Source organism: Procambarus clarkii, chromosome 63, assembly GCF_040958095.1.
Source record: "Procambarus clarkii isolate CNS0578487 chromosome 63, FALCON_Pclarkii_2.0, whole genome shotgun sequence".
Classification (NCBI taxonomy): Eukaryota; Metazoa; Arthropoda; class Malacostraca; order Decapoda; family Cambaridae; genus Procambarus; species Procambarus clarkii.
Genome location: NC_091212.1, coordinates 16335384 through 16359540, shown reverse-complemented (window position 1 = coordinate 16359540; position 24157 = coordinate 16335384). Strand labels below are relative to the sequence as shown.

At 43.5% G+C, this 24157-nt stretch overlaps 1 protein-coding gene across 5 annotated transcripts in view; it reads right to left on the bottom strand.

Annotated features, from left to right (window-relative positions):
- Nucleotides 1–1898: 1898 nt before the first annotated feature.
- Nucleotides 1899–24157, bottom strand: part of LanA (laminin subunit alpha) — a 550694-nt gene continuing 528435 nt past the window's right edge. For all 5 annotated transcript variants that reach the window (XM_069308774.1, XM_069308775.1, XM_069308777.1 and 2 more), the window contains 2 exons: nucleotides 19595–19822; nucleotides 1899–2595 (listed from right to left, as the gene is read on the bottom strand). In XM_069308774.1, the coding sequence (XP_069164875.1) occupies nucleotides 2330–2595; nucleotides 19595–19822 (494 nt within the window). In that variant the 3' untranslated portion in view covers nucleotides 1899–2329. The remainder of the gene's footprint in view (nucleotides 2596–19594; nucleotides 19823–24157) is intronic.

Here is a 24157-nt window from a genome sequence, read left to right as displayed (position 1 = left end):
TTAGGAGATTGGGTAACACTAGGTACAGAGCAAATTTAAAGCTCAGTGTAGGAAACTAAATAGGCGAAGTTAGGTACTTTTTGGTTTTGCTTTTAAATAAGGCAAAAGTTTTACAGTTTTTCAATTCACTAGGGAGTGAGTTCCATAGACTTAAGGGACTAGGTCCCTTAATTTGCATAGAGTGTTTACACAGATTAAGTTTGACCCTGGGGATATCAAAGAGATATTTATTTCTGGTGTGGTGATAATGGGTCCTATTACATCTGTCCAGGGAGAGTTTCAGAGCATGGTTTGCATTTAAGAACAGGGTTTTGTAAATGTAGTTGACACAAGAGAATGTGTGGAGGGAGTTAATATTTAGCAAGTTTAGGGATTTAAACAAGGGAGCTGAGTGTTGTCTGAAAGCAGAGTTAGTTATTATTCTGATAGCAGATTTTTGCTGTGTGATGATGGGCTTAAGGTGGTTTGCAGTGGTAGACCCCCATGCATAGATACCATAATTAAGATAGGGGTAGATTAGTGCATAATATAGTGAGAGGAGAGCAGAGTTAGGAACATAATATCTGATTTTGGAGAGTATACCAACTGTCTTAGAGACTTTCTTAGTTATGTGTTGAATGTGGGTGCTGAAGTTGAGTCTCTTGTCTAGGAATAGGCCAAGAAACTTGCCATCATTTTTATTACTGATGTTAATGTTGTCTATCTGTAGCTGAATTGCATTTGATGATTTTCTTCCAAATAAGATGTAGTAAGTCTTTTCGATGTTTAATGTTAGTTTGTTCGTTGACATCCATAAGTGGACTTTTTTTAATTCATTATTCACAACATTATTTAGTGTATGTGGGTTGAGGTTTGAGTAGATAAGGGTAGTATCGTCAGCAAACAAAATAGGTTTGAGAATATTAGAGACATTAGGCAGATCGTTTATATATATAAGAAATAGAAGAGGTCCTAAGATGCTGCCCTGTGGCACTCCAACGGTAATTGGTAGAGTGGAAGAAGTTGTATCATTGATGGTTACATTGATGGTCATTGCAATCAATCTTATATTGTTTCTGCTGTATTGTGCCTACCAATTTTTGTCAACTACCATTCAAGCTGTCATTGCAATCAATCATAGCTACCTATGTGCTTTAATATACTGTACCTACAATTTTCTCTCATCTCCTTTTTTTCATTCCATGTAACTGTTATAATTTTTTTGTCTATAAATTTTGCAAGTATTTACCTCCTTAAAATTTTCATAGATTAAGGACCTGCTCGAAACGCTGCGCGTACTAGTGGCTTTACAAGACTGTAATTACCATATTTTGTATCCTCACATTCCCAATGTACATTCTTGTATATGCATAAATAAATAAATAAATAAATAAATAAATAAATAGTGGCTTTAGGCATTGTATGTACTAGCTTTATCTATAAATCCATCAATGTTTTGTATCTCACCTTCAATGTATGTACTTTACCTGAATAAATATTTGATTTGATTTATTAATTAGTAATTAGCAGTAATAGTTATTCTCTTCAGTGGCAGTTATAAATATATGAATAATAAATACCATCTGGCTGGTCATATGAAAGTTAAACCAGTTGAGAATTAATTTTGGTCAATACAAGTGCCCAAATATTTAAGTTTAATTTAAGAAATTTAACACTGAATGGACTCATTCGAAATTAATTAAATCTTACAACAATAAATAAAACCGATTTGGAGTTGTGTGAAGCAAAATAACAAACAAACCTTTTACACCGTCCACTGAAGGTAAGATAAAGTAAAGAAACAATAATTTTATGCACATAACCCCACACATCGCAGCTGTGTGGGGTTATGTATCCCTCATAACTTTAAATCATCATTAGATACAGCTTCACAACAAGGTTAATGAAAACTACATAAAGAACTTTGCAAAATGTTTACTAAAGGTTACAAAAAATTATTGTGCATATCTTTTGTTAATTTGTCAACTATCCATAATACAGCAATCAGATACATATACTGTATAATATTTATTTATCTCTGCCAATTTGTACTAAACTACTGTACATGCAAAATGTAATAAATTTTAGAAAATATTTTAACATGAAATAAATAGGATTGTCAAACTTTTGCAGGTATGACTTCTCATAATTCTGGATTCAAAATACACATAACTAATATCATGTAATACACATTCTGTTCATTAACTGGCATTATTTAAAATAATTATCAATATGCATATTTTATCATTCTAAGTATTGCTTGTTTAAATTATTCCTTGCCAATATTAAGATAAAATAAACTTCGAATATTAATAAATTGACCATTTAAATTAAACTTGTGTATGTAAAGCTAAATGGTGGGGCATGATCCAGCATTGACATTACCAACAAAGGTGGTATATGCTAGAGCAACTGGTTCTTTATTGACAGTTACATTTCTCATACAGCCAACATACTTCTCACTAGTGGCTCCTCCACGTCGTTTCTGCACAAGAGGCTGTGAACCCAGGAAAAGAGGGTTCTTTGTGTCAGTTGAAGTAGCCCCGATCTTGCCTGACACAGGATTGGTAGATGTTCCGTCAACTACAAGAATTGCAATGTTCTTATTCTTGATAACTGAAAATGAATTAATACAGTATTATTATAAGATGCAAGCATATTAGGATGTAAAGATTGAACATAAGCTTTGAGATAATGAGCAAACCTAAACTAAAGCAATTAGTTTGAAAATTTGAAATTGCATTTAACACTTTCGCGCTTTCCGCAAAGGTCACTCAGCCAACCGAATGTGCGCGCTGCGTTTTTATCGCTTAAGCGTAAAAACAAAAATGTGTATACTCTTTTTACTCTTCTGACCTTAGTTCTCATGCTACGTATTTCATTTTGGTACCAACGTGTTCGCAATAAAATTCTCTAGAAGAACATTAGTAAAATAAGTCACGAAACATATAGGGATACCAGCACCAAATAAATAACTACGTAGATGACTCGCCGTGAGCGCCCATCAGCAATAAAATGTTTTTACTCTTGGGATTGTAATCACCTCCACACTTGTTCTACAGCGTTAATTTTGGTATAAATGGACTCGCAATGAAATTCCCAACACGGTGATATGAATATAAGCGTAGAATAATGATGCAGCCCGCCCGCAAGAGTGTGGGAAGTGGTGAAATTGTTACCCGGTATCGGTGACGGGATGACGCACGGCGCTTTGAAAGTTTATACTTATTTCACTCTCATGACATTAATTTTCTATGTGCGTCATTCATTTTTATGTCAATGTGTTCGCAATAGAATGTTCTATGTGCCCATAGGTAAAAAATATCAACAAAGCGTAAGTTAGAATAGCGACAAATATAAAACAACGCTGGAACATATCAGTGAGCGTCAAACACACACGAAATATTTTTACTTTTGTTATGTTTGTCAAGATTATACTTGTTGCACACAGTTATTTTTGGTTGTATATTGATCGGAATAAAATTCCCTAAACAGACATATGCATATAATACATGATATGGGGGAAGAATTACCAGTATAAACGGCTAAAGTCACCCACCTGCAACCCGTTTGGGACAAAATACCATTTGATCGAAGTTATCCACACCTTTCATGAACTTATTGTACGATGCAGCCTAGTGGTGAGAAAGAGAGCCTCATAGCGCGCAGTTTGAAACAAACCCAAAGTAAATCGGATAAAAATTGAATTTTATACAAATATTTTAAAAGTAGACATAACTTTATGTCCACTATGCGTTTACGTTAGACGAAACCGAACGCGCCGGCGCGTCCAGATAGCGCGAAAGTGTTAAGATAGCAGTAGGCATCCTTCAGTCTCGGGAGACTATGGAGTTGCGCTCTGGTTGCTCTCCAGGACGCAAAGCCATGGGTAGGTCGATATGAAAAAGAAGCTTTTACCCATGCATCAGGTCCCCCCTCTCCACGTTGCTGAAATTATCCAATGCAAAGGCAAATGATAATACACATGGTTTCAGCACCATCACAGAAGATGCCAGAATGAGGTCGAAATCGACAACGAACTGCCTTAGGGGCTCTAACTCCGAATTTATCCTCGAGGTTGACTCCTGAAGCCTTTCCCAAAAGAGGGGGTATGGCCGCAAAGCAGCAGAGGTTTAGAATCAGGGGTTTTCCTTTCCCTAGATGAGTTGCCCACCCAAGCTAATGAGTCTCATCTACCCAGCGCATTTAAGATAATTATGATTATAAAGAGGTGGTGCTGTTTCTTTTTTATTTTATAATTTATAATAATTTCTTACTGACACCCCTTCCCCCCCCCATACTCTGCTTCACCTCAATTCAACACCCATCCCTCCCTCCATCCATCCATCCATCTAACCATCCATCCATCCCTCCATCCATCCATCCATCCATCCATCCCTCCATCCATCCATCTCTCCATCCATCCATCCCCTCCTTCCTTCCCCTCCTTCCCTCCATCCATTCATTCCTCCCTCCATTTATCCATTCCTCCCTCTTTCCATCCATCCCTCCCTCCATCCATCCATCCATCCATCCATCCATTCATCCCTCCCCCTCCCATCCATCCATCCATCCATCCATCCATCCATCCATCCATCCATTCATCCCTCCATCTATCCATCCCTCCCTCCCCTCCTTCCATCCATCCATCCATCCATCCCTCCCTCCCTCCCTCCCTCCCTTCCTCCTTCCTTCCATCCCTCCCTCCCTCCCTCCCTCCCTCCCTCCCTCCCTCCCTCCCTCCCTCCCTCCCTCCCTCCCTCCCTCCCTCCCTCCCTCCTTCCATCCCTCCATCCATCCTTCCCCTCCCTCAATCCATCCTTCCATCCACCTCCATCCTCTCCCTCCCCGTCTACCTCCCAGCCTCTACCTGTCTGCCTCCCTCCCTGCTTCCCTGCCTCCCTCCCAAGCTCTGCCTGCCTGCCTCCCTCCCTGCTTCCCTGCCTCCCTCCCAAGCTCTGCCTGCCTGCCTCCCTCCCTGCCTCCCAAGCTCTGCCTGCCTGCCTTCCTCCCTCTCTCCCTGCCTACCTCTTAGCATCTTCCTGCCTGCCTCCCTCTCTCCCTCCCTCTTAGCATCTTCCTGCCTGCCTGCCTACATTTCAGCCTCTCCATCCCTGCCTGCCTGCCCATCTACCCACCAGTCAGCCATCACTGACACAATGAGTGCATTTGGAGCCAACATGATGCATGGATGTTCCTCGATTGCGCAGATATGTCCAACATAGTTATGGAATGAACACTCCAGCCTCTTGACAAATCAAAACAATCTGCCGTGAATATGTGACGTCACAGGGTAGAAGACACTAGAGTGGTACGACACTTAACTTCGGAAATACCGGAGCTCCAGAAATAACGACCAGGGTACAGCCCCATATAGGCTGTTAAATCAAGTGGATACTGTGTGTGTGTGTGTGTGTGTGTGTAATTACCTAAGTGTAATTACCTAAGTGTAGTTACAGGATGAGAGCTACGCTCGTGGTGTCCCGTCTTCCCAGCACTCTTTGTCATATAACGCTTTGAAACTACTGACGGTCTTGGCCTCCACCACCTTCTCACTTAACTTGTTCCAACCGTCTACCACTCTATTTGCGAAGGTGAATTTTCTTATATTTCTTCGGCATCTGTGTTTAGCTAGTTTAAATCTATGACCTCTTGTTCTTGAAGTTCCAGGTCTCAGGAAGTCTTCCCTGTCGATTTTATCAATTCCTGTTACTATTTTGTACGTAGTGATCATATCACCTCTTTTTCTTCTGTCTTCTAGTTTTGGCATGTTTAATGCTTCTAACCTCTCCTCGTAGCTCTTGCCCTTCAGTTCTGGGAGCCACTTAGTAGCATGTCTTTGCACCTTTTCCAGTTTGTTGATGTGCTTCTTAAGATATGGGCACCACACAACAGCTGCATATTCTAGCTTTGGCCTAACAAAAGTCATGAACAATTTCTTTAGTATATCGCCATCCATGTATTTAAATGCAATTCTGAAGTTAGAAAGCATTGCATAGGCTCCTTGCACAATACTCTTTATGTGGTCCTCAGGTGATAGTTTTCTATCTAGAACCACTCCTAGATCTCTTTCTTTATCAGAATTCTTTAAAGATTTCTCACATAATATATAGGTTGTGTGGGGTCTATGTTCTCCTATTCCACGTTCCATAACATGACATATATTAACATTAAATTCCATTTGCCAAGTGGTGCTCCATATACTTATTTTGTCCAGGTCTTCTTGAAGGGCATGACAATCATCTAAATTTCTTATCCTTCCTCTTATCTTAGCATCATCAGCAAACATGTTCATATAATTCTGTATACCAACTGGTAGATCATTTATGTACACAATAAACATCACTGGTGCAATAACTGAACCCTGTGGTACTCCACTTGTGACATTTCTCCATTCCGATACATTGCCTCTGATTACTGCCCTCATTTTTCTATCAGTCAGAAAATTTGTCATCCATGATAGAAGCTTACCTGTCACCCCTCCAATATTTTCCAGTTTCCAGAACAACCTCTTATGTGGAACTCTGTCGAAAGCCTTTTTTAGGTCCAGATAGATGCAGTCAACCCAACCATCTCTTTCCTGTAATATCTCTGTGGCTCGATCATAGAAACTGAGTAAATTCGATACACAGGATCTTCCAGATCGAAAACCATACTGTCTGATATTATATCATTTCTCTCCAGGTGTTCTACCCATTTAGTTTTGATTAGCTTTTTTAATACTTTCACTATTACACTTGTCAATGATACAGGTCTATAATTGAGGGGGTCTTCCCTGCTGCCACTTTTGTAGATTGGAACTATGTTAGCCTGTTTCCACACGTCTGCTACGTTACCTGTACACAGGGATGCCTGAAAGATCAGGTGAAGTGGAATGCTGAGTTCAGATGCACATTCTCTCAGAACCCATGGTGAAACGCCATCTGGGCCAGCTGCTTTGTTCTTCCCGAGCTCCTTTAGCATATTTTCCACTTCATCTCTAGACACCTCTATCCGCTCTATGTTGTTCTCTGGAATTCTTATTGTGTCTGGTTCTCTGAAGATTTCATTTTGTACAAACACACTTTGGAACTTTTCATTTAATGTTTCACACATTTCCTTTTCATTTTCCGTGAATCTGTTTCCCATTTTCAACCTCTGGATATTATCCTTTCCCTGCAATTTGTTGTTTATGAATTTGTAGAATAGGCCCGGTTCTGTTTTACATTTATCTGCTATCCCTTTTTCAAAATTTCTTTCTGCCTCTCTCCTTACTGCTGTATAGTTGTTTCTCGCATCTTTGTATCACTGGTATGTTTGAGGGTTTGGCCTCTTCCTATACCGATTCCATTTTTGTGTCTTTTGGTCTCTTGCCCTCTCACAATTTCTGTCGAACCAATCCTGTTTTCTGGCCCTGCATCTCTGTTTTGGTATGAATGTTTGTGTGCCTTCCTCGTATAGTTTAAAAAATTTGGCATACATTTCATTTACTTCCCTGCCTAGCAACAATTCTGTCCAATTACACTCATTAAAAAAATTTCGAAGTTCCCCATAGTTGCCTCTCCTTAAATCGAGTTTATCAACTGTTTCAATGTCCCCATTTTCTTCTAGATGATATCTTAAAGCATATTTAATGTCTAACAGGACATGATCACTCTTTCCCAAGGGAGGAAGGTACTGGATGTCAAAAATCTCTTCTTCTTTCCTGGTGAATACTAGATCCAGTACTGACGGTACATCTCCTTCCCTCATTCTTGTGGCTTGCTTTATGTGTTGATACAAGAATGTCTCCAGAATGAGGTTCACAAATCTGCATGTCCAAAAGTCCTCCGTTCTTGCTTCATAGGCCTCCCAGTCTATTGCTCTAAAGTTGAAGTCCCCTAGTATCAACAGTCGTGATTTATCTTTATCTTCTTGTACAATAATATCTCTCATGACCATTATGAGGCCCTCTCGTTTGTCATCCAGTTCTTCCTTTGTCCATGTGTTGCTTGCTGGTGGGCTGTAGGTATTTACAATTATCAGCTTATCATCCTGATTCCAGACCTGCAATGCCATTATGTCAATATCTCGAGGGTTTTCAAATATTAACTCTTTTACCTTCAGGTGTTTTTTCACCAGTACAGCCACTCCTCCTCCCTTCCTATTGTGTGTGTGTGTGTGTGTGTGTGTGTGTGTGTGTAATTACCTAAGTAATTACCTAAGTGTAGTTACAGGATGAGAGCTACGCTCGTGGTGTCCCGTCTTCCCAGCACTCTTTGTCATATAACGCTTTGAAACTACTGACGGTCTTGGCCTCCACCACCTTCTCACTTAACTTGTTCCAACCGTCTACCACTCTATTTGCGAAGGTGAATTTTCTTATATTTCTTCGGCATCTGTGTTTAGCTAGTTTAAATCTATGACCTCTTGTTCTTGAAATTCCAGGTCTCAGGAAGTCTTCCCTGTCGATTTTATCAATTCCTGTTACTATTTTGTACATAGTGATCATATCACCTCTTTTTCTTCTGTCTTCTAGTTTTGGCATATTTAATGCTTCTAACCTCTCCTCGTAGCTCTTGCCCTTCAGTTCTGGGAGCCACTTAGTAGCATGTCTTTGCACCTTTTCCAGTTTTTTGATGTGCTTCTTAAGATATGGGCACCACACAACAGCTGCATATTCTAGCTTTGGCCTAACAAAAGTCATGAACAATTTCTTTAGTATATCGCCATCCATGTATTTAAATGCAATTCTGAAGTTAGAAAGCATAGCATAGGCTCCTTGCACAATATTCTTTATGTGGTCCTCAGGTGATAGTTTTCTATCTAGAACCACTCCTAGATCTCTTTCTTTATCAGAATTCTTTAAAGATTTCTCACATAATATATAGGTTGTGTGGGGTCTATGTTCTCCTATTCCACATTCCATAACATGACATTTATTAACATTAAATTCCATTTGCCAAGTGGTGCTCCATATACTTATTTTGTCCAGGTCTTCTTGAAGGGCATGACAGTCATCTAAATTTCTTATCCTTCCTATTATCTTAGCATCATCAGCAAACATGTTCATATAATTCTGTATACCAACTGGTAGATCATTTATGTACACAATAAACATCACTGGTGCAAGAACTGAACCCTGTGGTACTCCACTTGTGACATTTCTCCATTCTGATACGTGTGTGTGTGTGTATGTGTGTGTGTGTATATATATATATGTCGTACCTAGTAGCCAGAACGCACTTTTCAGCCTATTATGCAAGGCCCGATTTGCCTAATAAGCCAAGTTTTCCTGAATTAATATATTTTCTCTATTTTTTTTCTTATGAAATGATAAAGCTACCCATTTCATTATGTATGAGGTCAATTTGTTTTTATTGGAGTTAAAATTAACGTTGATATATGACCGAACCTAACCAACCCTACCTAACCTAACCTAACCTATCTTTATAGGTTAGGTTAGGTAGCCGAAAACGTTAGGTTAGGTAGGTTAGGTAGTCGAAAAACAACTAATTCATGAAAACTCTTGGCTTATTAGGCAAATCGGGCCTTGCATTGTAGGCTGAGAAGTGCGTTCTGGCTACTAGGTACGACATACATATATATATATATATATATATATATATATATATATATATATATATATATATATATATATATATATATATATATATATATATATATATATATAGATATATATAGATATAGATATATATAGATATATATATATATATATATACACATATATATATACACACACATATATATATACACATATATATATACACATACACATACAGGGGTACCTCGGTTTAAGAGTTTAATCCGTTCCTGGAGACAGGTCGTATTCCGAAGCTAATTTCCCCATAAGAAATAATGGGAAATGAATTAATCCGTTCCTGACTACCCCAAAAACCCCACATCAAACTAAATGTTTATACCTAATTCATCTAAATATACCTACAAAACTATGTTCAAGTTATTACTTACCTTGCTGTTGAAGGCTGTAGGCATATGGAAGATGGTGAGGAGGGGGGAGGAGGAGAGGAGTTACTGTTTGGAAGGGGAGTCCCCTTCCATTATCACATCAGGCAGTGAGGACTTCACTGGTATGCACACACTGGCACATTTTGCCTGCATACCACTAGAACTTGCTTGTCTTACTAAGAATTTGTCTAAAGACACTTGTTTTTTCCTACATTTTAACACCTGTCTGTAGTAAGACATCACATTATCATTTAAAAGGTCAATGCAACGGCCTGCTACAGCTTTATCTGGGTGAGTTTTTTCAACAAAACTTTGCAGTTCTTCCCATACTTCACACATTTTCTTAACCCTTTAAGTGCACATCACGTCATATGACGTGTTGGACGTTGTTCCAGTCAACTGCGCATCACGTCACATGATGCTTTGGAGTACTACGCAAGATTTAAACAGCCCGCGGATACACGGGGTTCACCACACCTTCATCAGGGCTCTTGTAAACAGACGCCATTTTTTTAAAAAATCATGGACCAAACTCCCGGGTGTTTGGGGCCTCAGTATTGAGTCAGCTACCAATCCTGACGCACGCAGCACGAACTCACAGCACTGCTGTTCAGCTTGTGACCACAGCATCGCCTAAAAATGCCATAATATACTTGTTCATGCTATTATGTAGCGATGATATTATTACAGACGACCCCTGACTGTGATAAAACTGACCAGGGTTCTGATAATAGCAGGATTGTGGTGATATTTGGCGCTGTGCACCATGGAGGGAGGAGTAATGCTGTGGGAGGGAGGATGGTGGCGTTGTCTTTTGAGTGTGTGTGGCCACCTTTTATTGACTGCACTCAGCATACCAGCTTAGTGGTTCGCTATGGTGAACACAAATGTAGATACTTATATATAACGTGTGTATAGAGGGTATAAACAGCAAGAGAAGGTTTGGAGCCTTCATTTTGGTGAGGGCGGTGGCGTCGTCTGCACGACGCCACCGTGCAGACGACGGTGTTGTTTACTGGTTACCACGATGGTCTTTGGGCACCATACCAGTTTATTTGTACAAGTATGGTGAATAAAATAGGTAGATATTTATATATAATGTGCGTATATAGCGTAATAACACCACAGTGTATTGTTGGAGGAGAAATATCAGTGCGTCTGGCCTTGAGGGCGGCAGCCATCAGCTGACTGTGTGAGGTCCTACGTCTTTGTGCCTGTACTCACCATACAAGCTTAGATGTACAGTTATGGTGAACAAAACATGTAAATACTTATATATAACGTCTGTATATAAGATATATAGCGTAATAACACCACACAGAATTGTCGGAGGAGAAATATTAGTGCGTCTGGCCTTGAGGGCGGCAGCCATCAGCTGACTGTGTGAGGTCCCACGTCTTTGTGCCTTTACTCACCATACAAGCTTAGATGTACAGTTATGGTGAACAAAACATGTAGATACTTATATATAACGTCTGTATATAGTGAATTATAGAAAAAACAGTATTGTGGGAGGAGAATGTGGGTGAGTCAGATGACTGGAGGGAGGGAGGGAGTGGCTGGCTGGTACACGGCGGTCACTCCTCATTACTTTTTGACTCATAATAGCTACTTAGTGGTTCGTTATAGTGAACAAAACATGCAGATACTTATATATAACCTGTGCTTATAGTGTAATAACCGACAAAGTATTTGTTCACTGATTGATGAACATAATTGAATCAACAATATGCAAACCATATTTTTGAGTACAGCGATGATTCACTCATTTTCTTATATAAATATATCAAACTACACACTATTGAATAATAATATAGCAAAAAACTATGAAAAATCAATCAGAGACATTGAAATAATTAGGTAATTATCTCTTTGTGGCAACTCCAGCCTGACAGCTGGCGAGCAACAGACCGCCTGGGACGCATGCTGAGTCAGCGCCTATAATTTGCCAGACTTCCCTGCCCTATACCGGGCAATATATGACACTTACGATTTTTTTATTATTTTTCCCGTGATCAGTAAACACAAATTAACAGGTTAGGAAGAAAAAATTTTTTGTTTTTTTTTCAAAATGACATGCGCCTGTGGGGATGACAGGATATTAAACCCCGAGCATGTTAAGGGTTAATCAAGAAGGGACATCCTCTACTGCCTCTACTCACAGCTATTTTCTTAGGTTGAACCTTACCAATGGCTTTCTTGAGACCCATGGCGAGATATATAATGACAACTTTTATGCTCAAATGGCCAAAAAAACGAAAAAAAACTGTAAATCTTTGTGAAGAATTCAGGTGGGATAGTCACTGGGCACGAGACACTGGTAAACTGAGGCACGATCGCCGTGCCACCACGAACTAGTCGGCCTGGACACGTATCAACAAACTCGTGTTCCGAGGTAACCCTCGCCTTCCGAGGCACATTTTTCGAGCAAATCCTGCTCGTATTCCGAAAAACTCGTATTCAGGGACACTCGTATTCCGAAAAACTCGTATTCAGGGACACTCGTATTCCGAGGTACCACTGTATATATATATATATATATATATATATATATATATATATATATATATATATATATATACACATATATATATATATATATATAACTGAAAACTCACATCCCAGAAGTGACTCGAACCCATACTGCCAGGAGCAACGCAACTGGTATGTACAGGACGCCTTAATCCGCTTGACCATCACAACCGGACAAAAGGAAATGATAGCCGGAGCTATTTGAACCACTTTCCCGCCAGCACTCGGATGGTAATCTTGGGCATAGCATTTTATCAAATCGCCTCATTCTTTGGGGAACACGTGAGGAACACAAAAGGTGTGAGTTTTCAGTTGCATATAGTCCTGGGGACCATTCAGGCTTGTTCGTATATTATATATATATATATATATATATATATATATATATATATATATATATATATATATATATATATATATATATATATATATATATATTGTTATTTTCTTTTGGGGGATTTCTCCAGTGATTTCCTGAACTTTAGTCATGATGCTGGAGTTCGAGTCTCCCAGGTGTACGGGGTCAGCTGTGGCACCTGTCTCTGTGTCTATTTTACAAAAATGTAAACATGGTAATACTATACATTACTATCATCATAAACAAATTATTTTCTTCTATTATCCTAAAGATTACAAATTTTTTAAATGCATACATTGAACCCTGTTGCATTTCCACACAGACTTTTAATCCCTGGGCTGCTCTTGCAATTATAGTTGCTCCTGCAACATGCCCAGGCTCAAGAAATAAAAAAAATAAACCTTTTTTTTCTGGGGGGGGGGGGGGGAGCCCCGACAGCTCCCCAAAGCTATCCAGGCTGAATGGATATGTATAACTTTCTGGCATCAGTCAAAGTGCTAGGAGTTCTTGCCTACCGGGGACCACGAGCCAGAACCTGGCCCCCTCAGAGAGGCACGAGGAGCAATGGCCTATAGAAACCCCCTTGTGGTTGGGAGCATTCTATTTCTGCCATCGACCGGGATAGGCACCCAGAAAGGTAGGCGCCCCAAAACAAACCCCTATTCTGGTAAAAATATTGCTACCGAAAGCCGAGCGAGTGGACAGAACTCCCCAAATAATATTATCTAACTAGCATGATGTAATCACGTCGCTGCGCCACCGTCTGTGCAACCCCTCCCCCAGGGGTTGGGGAGGGGTTGGGTTGGAAGGGGGAGCCCCAGATCCTCCATGCCGGTGATCCAACTGGCAATTCTTGGCTGATGGGATTACTGGCTGGTCGAGTGCCTCTGGCTCCGATTTTTGTTTCAGTTCTGTGCCTTGTGGTGTGGACTGTCTCTACCGGTGGGGTGTGAGCCAGGAGTAAAATTCTACGGTACTCGGGCTGCATGCGCCTAGGGCTATGTTGCCTAGGTGCCCTGTAAGTACTGTACTGCCCTTGGGACCACCTTCCACATGTCACCTTGGGTTCTATCTCTGCTGTGTCCTTTACTACTCGATACTGAGCCGCCCTTGGAGTCGGCTGGGGGTTTGTCTCTGGGTAGGTGGTAGTTTTCGTCACTGGTAGGGGCGCGGGGTACTGCACAGCTAGTTTTCACCATAACAGCGTCCGACTCTGTTCCACCTGGGTACGTTGTCCTCTTGCGGAGTTTTTCTTTTGTTTTTGTTTTTGCCTGGTGGGGGTCTGCCTTTGTGGTCCCCCATTCCTGTTCTAGGTGATTTCTTTTGATTCCTTCTGTTGGTGGTACTCCCCACTTGGCCCCCATGAGTGGACACGTCCCAGGGGTTCAGCTTTAGCAGTTTGTAGTATTGGGCGCCGGTTCGCGGTACCCTACCTGGCTTCCCTTAGCGTGTACCAACGGCTAAGGGCCCTGGAAAACCCCACCGGAGCTCCGTGGTCCTATAGGTGTGTCCCCGGAGTCCCTCTCGCGTCCTGCGAGTTTGTTGGTTGATCTGACCCCTTGTCTCAGGGTGACACTCACCGGTTGTGCCTACCCATGCTGCCTGTTGGGTCATTGTTTTTGTGACCCGGAGTCGTACGGCGAGTATTGTCACTGTGCTCCCTTTCACCGAGGCCACTGGTCATGTTAATCGGGTGCAGGCGACTGCGGCGTTGCTTGCTGGTTGTTGATTGCTGCGACCCTCTTCGTTGTTTGCGGCCCTGGATGCCCCGAGGCTGCCCCGTTTTGGTGGTTGGGGTCCGGACTTGGGGGTGGGGGGTCGCTTCGGCTCTGGCTCCTTCTGCTCCTTGTCTTTCCCCTTTTGTTCTACACACTTCCTCCCTTGCTGCCTGCTCCGAACCATAGGAGGGTTTCGGGGTTGGGGCGGGGTCTGGTTGGGTTGAGACTCGGGCGGTCTCGGGGGTTTCCTCTTCCGGGGTGGCGGCGGAGGCATTCGAGTCGGTTCCTCCAGCCATGCCGTATGGGTCTGACCAGTGAGCTCCCTTCCTTGGTGTTTGCATGGCTGCCCCGGCTTTTCCTTGTCAAGCTTTGGTTTTGGGGGTGCGGCTTGTCCCTAGGTCATGCCGTCAAGGTCCCAGGGGTTAGGGAGGGGTTGCCTGGGGGGACTTGGCCTCGTTTGCCCCTCTTGGGTCCTTGTACCTTTGGTGAGGGGCTGGCAGTTCCTCCGAGTGGGGTTGTTCCTTCCCTCTCTGTGTTCCTGTTGTTTTTGGGTATACCGCTCCCTGGGCTTGGTTCCGTATTCCTTCGGGTTCGTCGGTCCCGTCGTTCCTGGGGGTGTGTTTCGCCCCCCTTTTCCTTACCCTTTTCGCTCTCACGTTACGATACTTTTCCGGAAAAAAAAAATCAAATGTTTGTTCAGGAAAGGTACATTCAAACAAGGTGTGAAACACACGTTGATGTATTTATATATTGCCTTGTACATACAATGCCTAGACTACTTCGTATCATTGTCCCTGCATGTCCCTTGCTCAGGGGTGCTTGTTGTTGTTCTCATTGGTTTGCGAGTCTCTTCGTACCTTCCAATATTATTGGAATGTCTGTTGATTTTCGATGAGGTTTCCCTCTGGTCTTTTGTCGGCCTCGTTGGTTACCTTCATTCATCTGTTTTCTTTTGCTTTGTTTTCACCTTGTTTTGTTTTCGTGTTGTCTCTACTTCCATTTTCGGCATTCTTCGTCTTCGTTACGCACGCCTTCCTGGTGTTTGTATGATGTGTGTTTACGTTGTCTGTATGTTGTGTGTACGATATGTGTGTCCGCCTGGTGTACGAGCCACACCTCCCGGTGGACAGGTGGTGCGTTCGTACCTCGTGTGCTGGGGCCGCGGTGTGCGTTTTGTTTATGGGCGGTATACTTGTGTGTTCGCGTCGTTTCTCGTGGTTTGTCCACGACTTCTTGCTTGTTTTCTCCATCCGGTTGTGGCCCTCTGGATGCTGAGGGTGTTCTGGATTTATGTCTGGGGGTGTCACTTCGTTCTTCCTCTGCTTCCGGGTGTGGGATGGCTCGGCGTGGCGCCGCTTCTTCCCCCTCTGTCCTGCTCTGTCTTTTGCAGGGCACGCGCCTCTGGACGTATTTCTCCTCCGACTTCCAAATTTTATTCAGGTAATGGTACATTCCATGCCAACTGCCTTGAGTATGCTTGGCTTTCGGGCACACCATTAGCGCTCTCCTGGTATGTTACTTGGCTCGCCTGTGTTGTGGCACGGTCATGTGTCTGCTCTGCAGGTGAGGTTGTCATGTCTGGCGCTTCTGTCGGCCATGGGCTGGTTCTCATTTTTTGGTGGGGAGCTTGCCTAGTTGTGCTTGCGGAGGTTGAGCTCTGGCTCTTGGGCCCCGCCTCTCATGTCAGTTGACAGTTGTGCAGTTTCCTGAGCCTCCAGAGCTCTGTCTTCTCTACGGTTGCTCCTGTGGGTAGAGTCTGCCTCCACCACATAGCTTCTTAGTGCTCTCTGCTTCCTTTTCCCTCTGACATTGATCGGGTTCTTTTTCGTGTCTGTGGCTCCTTTGGGTACTCGGCTTCCTCCTCTGTCCCCTTGTGCATATGACCATACGGACATAAGACCAGAGGTACTGCAGAGGGCCTATTGGCCCGTACGAGGCAGCTCCTATTTCTTCCCAACCATTCCCGCTCACATACATGTCCAACCCACGTTTGCACAAATCGTGGGGCCCCACCACCACGTTATGCAGTAATTGGTTCCGTGAATCACCGAACCTGTTACCGTGCCTGTCATTCCTCAGGTCTTTCCTGATTCTACACTTATCCCTTTTATGCCCATTGTTTCGTGTCCAAAATGTGCTGCAAGGGTGGCATGTGCCTCTGTCCCAGTTCTTTTGTTTTGAGAAGATTGGTGACAATAAACACAACCACTCAGAGGCTACTTATGTTTTGTTGCGTAGTGGTATGTGGGTGTTATTTTGGCGGGCAATGGTGCGAGTTCAGTGCACTGGGAGTCGGTACAGTTTCTCGCAAGTGTCTGTTCTAGACCACACTTGCAGGTCGACTAGTTATTATTCGCTACTCTGCTGCTTCTATGCTCAGGCAATACCTCGCCATTCTCCAAAGGTGGGCAGGCATATTAACTGGAAGTTTGGAACAGTTTGAGTTCCATGATTGGTCCTCCGTAGAGCTTTGCTTCTCTTGTTAGGCTAATGCATTTGGAGCAAGTATCTTATTGGGATAATCTGCTCACTCCACCACTCTTGTTCACTGCTCCATCCTTGTTTACTCTTCCCCGCTTGACGGGATTGAGTCGATGGCTCCTAAAAGGGGTGTTTGGTATGGTGTGGTGTGTTTGGTCACTTTGCGTGGGTCTTCAGTGACTTTTGTCCCTGTCTTTTGTTCTTTGTTGTCCTGTGGGGCTCTGCCTCGCATTTTGACGCTTTTGGTTTCGTTGTCGACACCTGGGTCTTTTCCCTCTCGGGACAGTCATTCCTTGCCTAACTTCGGTGCCTGACTGCACCCTGCTGTCCATGAGGTCCATCGGGTATGTACACCCTCCTCTATACATTTTGTGGTTGGTGGTGTGCCTTATTTCCCGGCCGCTCCTTGGGCCGTATTCGGGGTTTTCCATACCTATTCCCATTTTTCCTCCTCCCATGCTCCACCAATTTGTGTATCTGGGTCAGTGCTTGTGGCCTATCCTGTTGTTTGGTGCTCAGGTGGGCCTCTGTCCATGTTCAGTTCCCTGCTTTTGGACTTCTCCAGTGTTCCGTTTTGGTACCGAGTTCCTATGATTTTCTGTGTGACTTCCTGCAGGCTTTCGGTGTTGCACTGTCTGTGGGGGGTTGTGGATTTTTGGTCTGCCACTCCTGCCTTTCTGGTTCCTTTTCTTGGAACTGGGTTTGCTGGGTTCCTGGCTCCGGTTTTTCTTTGTTCCTTTTCCGGAACAGGTGTGTGCTTTCCTGCGGTTCACGTCCTGGGTAGTTCTCCTCTTCGATGCCTCTGGGACGCGTGTGTCTTTCTTTCCTGTTGGAGCTGGTTATCTTGCTCCTTTGGGTTGCAGGGTTGCAGTTTTTCGATTCACATTTTGCGCCTTCGTTCATGGTGCTAGTTTCTCATCGTTTGTGTCGGCACTGGTGGGTTCCATATTGGTCTCCCACCTGCGTGTTTCGTCTCGGGGGCGGTGTTTGGTTTTCCTGGTGGTCTCTCCGGTTTTCCTATCACTGCAAAGGGTCCTTCGGTCTTTGATAGGGTTGGCTTTTCTTCCCTTTGGGGTTGTTCCGGGTCCGTCGTCTGGGCTCGTGTCCTGTCACCTCGTATTGGGTGGTGCTGGCGGAGCCGCTCCTGCTTGAGTTCGGTGTTGCGGTTCCTTCTGCTCCGTTCCACTTGCTGTCCTGGGCGTTGTTCCCCTCTGGCCTGCTCTTGAGTTCTGGTGCCGTCCTGGTAGTTAGCTTGGGGTGGTCTATTTTCTTCTCGTTTTGGTCTTTGTGTTGTCTGTGGTCTTGGTTTTTAGGTTAGGGCACATGGCATCTGCCTCCCGGTTCCTTCCCCGTTTTCCTTATCTGTGAAGAGGTAGCTCCGAGGAGCCGACAGGGCTCCCCCCAGAAAACCAGCGTTGAATGTAATAAAACGCCATTTTCTGGGTGAGCCCCGGAAGCTCCCCGGCATCCCTCACTCCCTCCGGTCGGCGGCATTTTTCACGTATTTTGACATCCAGCCTAAGAACTGCCAGTTGGATCGCCGACATGGAGGGTCTGGGGCTCCCCCTACCCCTCCTGGGGAGGGGGGGGGGTTGCGTAGACGGTGGCGCAGCGATGTGATGACGTCATGCTAGTTAGATAATTTTGTTTGGGGAGTTCTGTCCACTCGTTCGGCTTTCGGTAGCAATATTTTTACCAGAATAGGGGTTTGTTTTGGGGCGCCTACCTTTCTGGGTGCCTATCCCGGTCGATGGCAGACATAGAATGCTCCCAACCACAAGGGGGGGGGGGTTTCTATAGGCCATTGCTCCTCGTGCCTCTCTGAGGGGGCCAGGTTCTGGCTCGTGGTCCTCGGTAGGCAAGAACTCCTAGCACTTTGACTGATGCCAGAAAGTTATACATATCCATTCAGCCTGGATAGCTCCGGGGAGCCTCCGGGGTTCACCCAGAAAATGGCGCATCATTACATTCAACGCTGGTTTTTTCTTATAGAAGTGTTCCCTGATCACAGGGGGAAAACAAAAATCATAGATGGCATATTTTGGCTGCAATAAAGTAAGGAAGTCTGGTAAAATTGAGGTGCTGACAGCTGAGCTCACAGCAGTGCTGTGAGCTCATGTTGCATGTGCCAGCCTTGGTTGCTCACTCAGTACTGAGGCTCTCACACTCGGGAATGTTGCCCGTGATTTTTTTTTTTAAATGGCATCTGTTTACAAGAGCCCTGAGGAAGCTGATATCAACCCTGTGTAGCTATGGGACCTTCAAATCTTGCGAGGTACTCCAACACATCAATAGCTGTGGTGTGCAATTCTGCAGCAGTTACTCATTACAGCTATTGATGTGTAGTGCAGTTTAAAGGTTAATAAACAACATCAAGTTTTTTACACACTTGCAGGTGGTTGAGTTCAATTTATACCAACAAATGACAAAGGAATGGAATATTAATTTATAATTTCTTAATAATACCTTTCCTCTCTGGAATGTTAATTAACTTACTCATACAGTACAGCAAATGGAACTCAATTATACAAAATTCATGAAAAAACTAACAAAAACATCAAACAAAATGAGCACATACCCTGAATAGAATGCCAGTTGCCATCACACAGCACCCAAGGGTGTGTTGGAGTATACTTGGCAGTGATAATACCTTTGCCATTGTCAACACTGAGTTCAACACTTCCATTTCTTAACTGCAGAATCACAAAATCCCGCCTGCCATGAACAGAGGCAATGACACCGCTATTTACTCTTGGCTTTATGTCTAGTGTCATTTCAAACACTCTACCAACACTGAATCGCTTGCCTGAAAAAGAAATATGCACAATTTGTTCAATAGAAGCAGGCTTGTGCACACTAGTGTTCCTAAGAAGAATATCTTGCATGTGCTAGAAAATAATGAGGGGCATGGTAGTGGAAGACCTAGAGAAAGTCTTGCATGAGTTCTACAACAGAATAACTGAGGTCAAACAAGGAAGGGAAGGGTTGGGTACACTGTACATTCCTAGACTGCAAAGAATGCTTTGATGCTGTCCCCAACAACATGCTATTAAAAAAGCTGAAGGAACAAGATTCAGTAACTGGTATTATATGTTAGATTACTTAATGAGCAGAATACAGGGAGTAAAAGATAAATTGGAAAGGAGGAGAATAATAAGGTAGGAACCATATGGCCTAGCTTGTGTACCTGATGTATGATTGGAGCACATAAGATGAAGACAAAGAACTAAGCAGGGAAAACAAAATGGGTGAAAATATGAGGGGTAAGCAAGTAAAAAATTTAAGATTATAAGATTTGAGAATAGTACAGCACAGTTATTGGCTCATCAAGACAGCTGTTTATAAAAACTCAAATTCACACATATATATATATCTAACCTATGCATGAAACAATCCAGCCATGAACAAATTCACATAGGCTGTGATGAGGATTTGTTCATTTGATGCATCACACAATTGTGATTTCTGTGTGTAATCCAGCCATCGCACATCTGTTATGCTACCTGGTAATCTGTTAAATAAATCATTCGGCTCTTTTCTAAATTTAAACTTATCTACTTTGGGGATGACAGTTGAGAAATGCACCAGGCCCAGAGCCAAGCTCCACAACATTCTCTTGGAGCCCCTCAGAGTGAAGCTCCACAACGGTCAAAAACTGCATGGCTGACTCCAAATTCGATCAAGCCTGAAAGTCTTTTGCCAAGACGGCTATCTATCGACAGGAAAGGAACTTGGTCATGGAGCTGGACCAAGGCCCTCATCCCCAGATTGAGCAGATGCATAAAGACAGGCCACCCAAAAGTACCTGAAACAAAGTCGCTACCTCATGCCACTCTAGTGTACGGGAATGACAGACGCCACAAAGAGCCGGTGGCGGCTCTTCTCTGCCACCTGCGCACCACTGCTTCTGTGTCTGTGGATGCACTTTGGGTGGACCCGGTATACCTCGTGAAATTTTCCAAGGCTCGGGATTCTCAGGTTGTCCACAGGGTTATTAAGTCTAGCAGAAGTTTGCAGTTCTTGCTGCGGTCTTTGGTAACATGTCTTGGGGTTACATTCAGGCACTGGGGTTTTGGTGTTTGAACAGAGTCTTGGCTGCCCATTATTTGGTTAATGTTCTGGGTCCTCAGCAACCATGTGTGGCTTCGGGGCGCCTGTCGCGGTCAGCTGTCTCGTCTTTGGCCTGAGGGGATGCGGTGCAGCCGCCTCCCGGGGTAAGTCCCTGTTTTACATATCAATGGGTATCTAGCTCCAATGAGCCGGGGAAGGGGAGGGGGGGGGACCCCCAAAAAAACTAGTGTTGAATGTAATGAAATGCCATTTTCTGGGTGAGCCCCAAAGGCTCTCTGGCACCCTCTCTCCTTCCGGTCGGTGGTCATATTTTCATTTGCTCAGTCTCCGAATGGGTGGGTGAGCAGTCAGATCGGATGAGAAGGGACCCCGCCTTCCCCCTCCCATGTGGATGGGGGAAGGGGCAAACAAGATGTGCGTTGAATTTGATGACATTTTGCTTATTGCATTTTTTGTTGGGGGGAGTTCTTGGACTCTGTTCGGTTTTGGGTTGCAATGTTCTACCAGTTAGAGTTTGTTTTGGGACACCTACCTTTCTGGGTGCCTTTTATGGTCGATGACAGACATGAATATACAGTGGCCCCTCCATTTACAAATTTAATCCGTTCCCAGAGACAGTTCGTAACCCGAAAATTTGCAACTTGAAATGAATTTCCCATAAGAAATCATGTAAATTGAATTAATACATTCCACACTCCCAAAAATATTAACTTCAAAATACATTTCATACCAAATAAACAAAAATATTTAGTACTATAATATGTACAAGTTATAGCTTACCTTTATTGTTGGCGTATGGAAGACGGTGAGGAGGGGGTGGGAGGAGGAGGAGGGGGTGGGAGGAGGAGGAGGAGGAGAGGTGTTAGTGATTAGAAGGGGAGTCTCCTTCCATTATAACATCAGGCAGTGATGACTTCTCTGGGGTACTCTCTCTCCTATGTTTTGCCTGCATACCACTAGGACCTGGATGTGGCTCACTGCTTGTGTGTTTCACTAAGAACCTTTCCATAGAGACTTGTTTTCCTCTATGGTTATCCTAACATGTGTTTTCTTATGTTGAACCTTACTACTGACTTTCTTGGAACCCATGGCATGATATATAATAATTACTTTTATGTTCAAAACCTAATAAAGCAGAAAAACACTGAAATTCTTTACAAAGAATTCAAGCGTGATTATCACTAAGCGGGAGGCACTGGTAAACTGAAGCGCAGGCGACCATGACACCAGGACCAACACGCTAGGTCGCCCATACATGTATCAACAAACTATGTAACTAAAGGCAAAGCTCGTAACCCAATTCAAATTTTACAAAGAAATTGGGTTCGTAATCCAAAAAATTCGCAGAGGGGCATTCGTAAGCCAAGGTGTCACTACTCTCAAAGAGTGGAGTATTCATAGGCCATTGCTCTCTGCACCTCTCTGAGGGAACCAGGTTCTAATTCGTGGTTCCCAGTAGGCAAGGACTCTTATGTGACTGATGCCCCAGACTAATACAGTATAGCATATATCTGTCCAATAGCTCCAGGGAGCCTCTGGGGCTCACCCAGAAAATGGCATTTCATTATATTCAATGCTGGTTTTTTACAAGCATAGTCAACATTCCATAATTCTAGGTTGCAAAATATTATTTCATCAATATATTTCAAGTGTGTTGAAACTTGCGCGATAAAGCATTAGCACAAGGTACATTTTTAAAGAATATTTCAGGTTCTACATTGGCAGAATTGCAGATAAGGCTGTAAGCTTTATGTGTAATACCTACCTGCTGGTTATTCTTGCAGAAGCATAGACAACATTTCCTAATTCTAGGTTGCCAAATATAATGTTTCTGCAGTATGTTTCTGTGAATAATTCCATTTCTCCTACACTACCCATAAACATTGGTGTTCCACAGGGCAACATACGTGGCCCCTCTCCACTTTCTCATCTACATTAATGACCTTTCAAATGCCTCTCAACACCTCAAACCAATCTTATTTGCTGATGATACAACTTTCATTTTCTCCAGTCCTGACCCGCTTGCTCTAAATGTCACTGTGAATACTGAACTAAATAAAGTCCATCTTTGGCTAACTGCTAACAAACTCACCCTTAACACTGACAAAACTTTCTATATTTTGTTTGGTAATAAATCCTCAAATAAAATTAATCTAAGAATAAACAATATACAAATCAGTAGTAAAGTTAATGGTAAATTCCATCGTGTTCTCATCGACAACAAGCTGAATTTCCAGGAACACATTCTAAATATATAAAAAAAAACAGCGTTGAATGTAATGAAACGCCATTTTCTGGGCGAGTCCCGGAGGCTCCCCGGAGCTATCCCAGGCTGATATGCTAATGTCAGACTTTGGCATCAGTCATGTGTATGGAGTTCATAGGCATACTGAGGACCACAGCCAGAACCGGGCCCCCTCAGAGAGGCAAGGGGAACAATGGCCTATAGAAACCCCTGTGTGGTTGGAAGCATTCTATGTCTGCCATCGACCGGATCAGGCACCCAGAAAGGTAAGCGCCCCAAAATAAACCCCTATTCTGGGTAAAATTGCTACCAAATGTCGAACAAGTGGATAGAACTCCCTAACAGAAAACGAGCAAACTAGTATGATGTCACACGTCGCCGCGCCGCTATCTGCGCAGCTCCCCCCTTCCCGGGAGGGGGAAGGGGGAGCTCCAGACCTTTCACGCCGGCTACCCACACCTCAGTTCTGAGGCTGAATGTCAAAAGCATGAAAAACCGTCGACGGTTGGGAGGGAGGGATGCTGGGGAGCCTCCGGGACTCACCCAGAAAATTGCATTTCATTACATTCAACACTGGTTTTCTGGGGGGAGCCCCGTCGACTCCCCGGAGCTAACTACCCACAGACGGAAAAAAGAGGGACTTACCCGAGAGGCGGTCATCGCTTGCTCCTCAACTCGAAGTCAAGATAACTGGCTGCAACCGCCAACTGCCAACCCAAAGCAACACATGCCTGACGGGGCTCAGGGACATTCACAAGGTAGCGAGCAGGCAGAACCCTGTTCGACCGCCAAAAACCCCGCGTCTGAATATCAGACCAAAACATT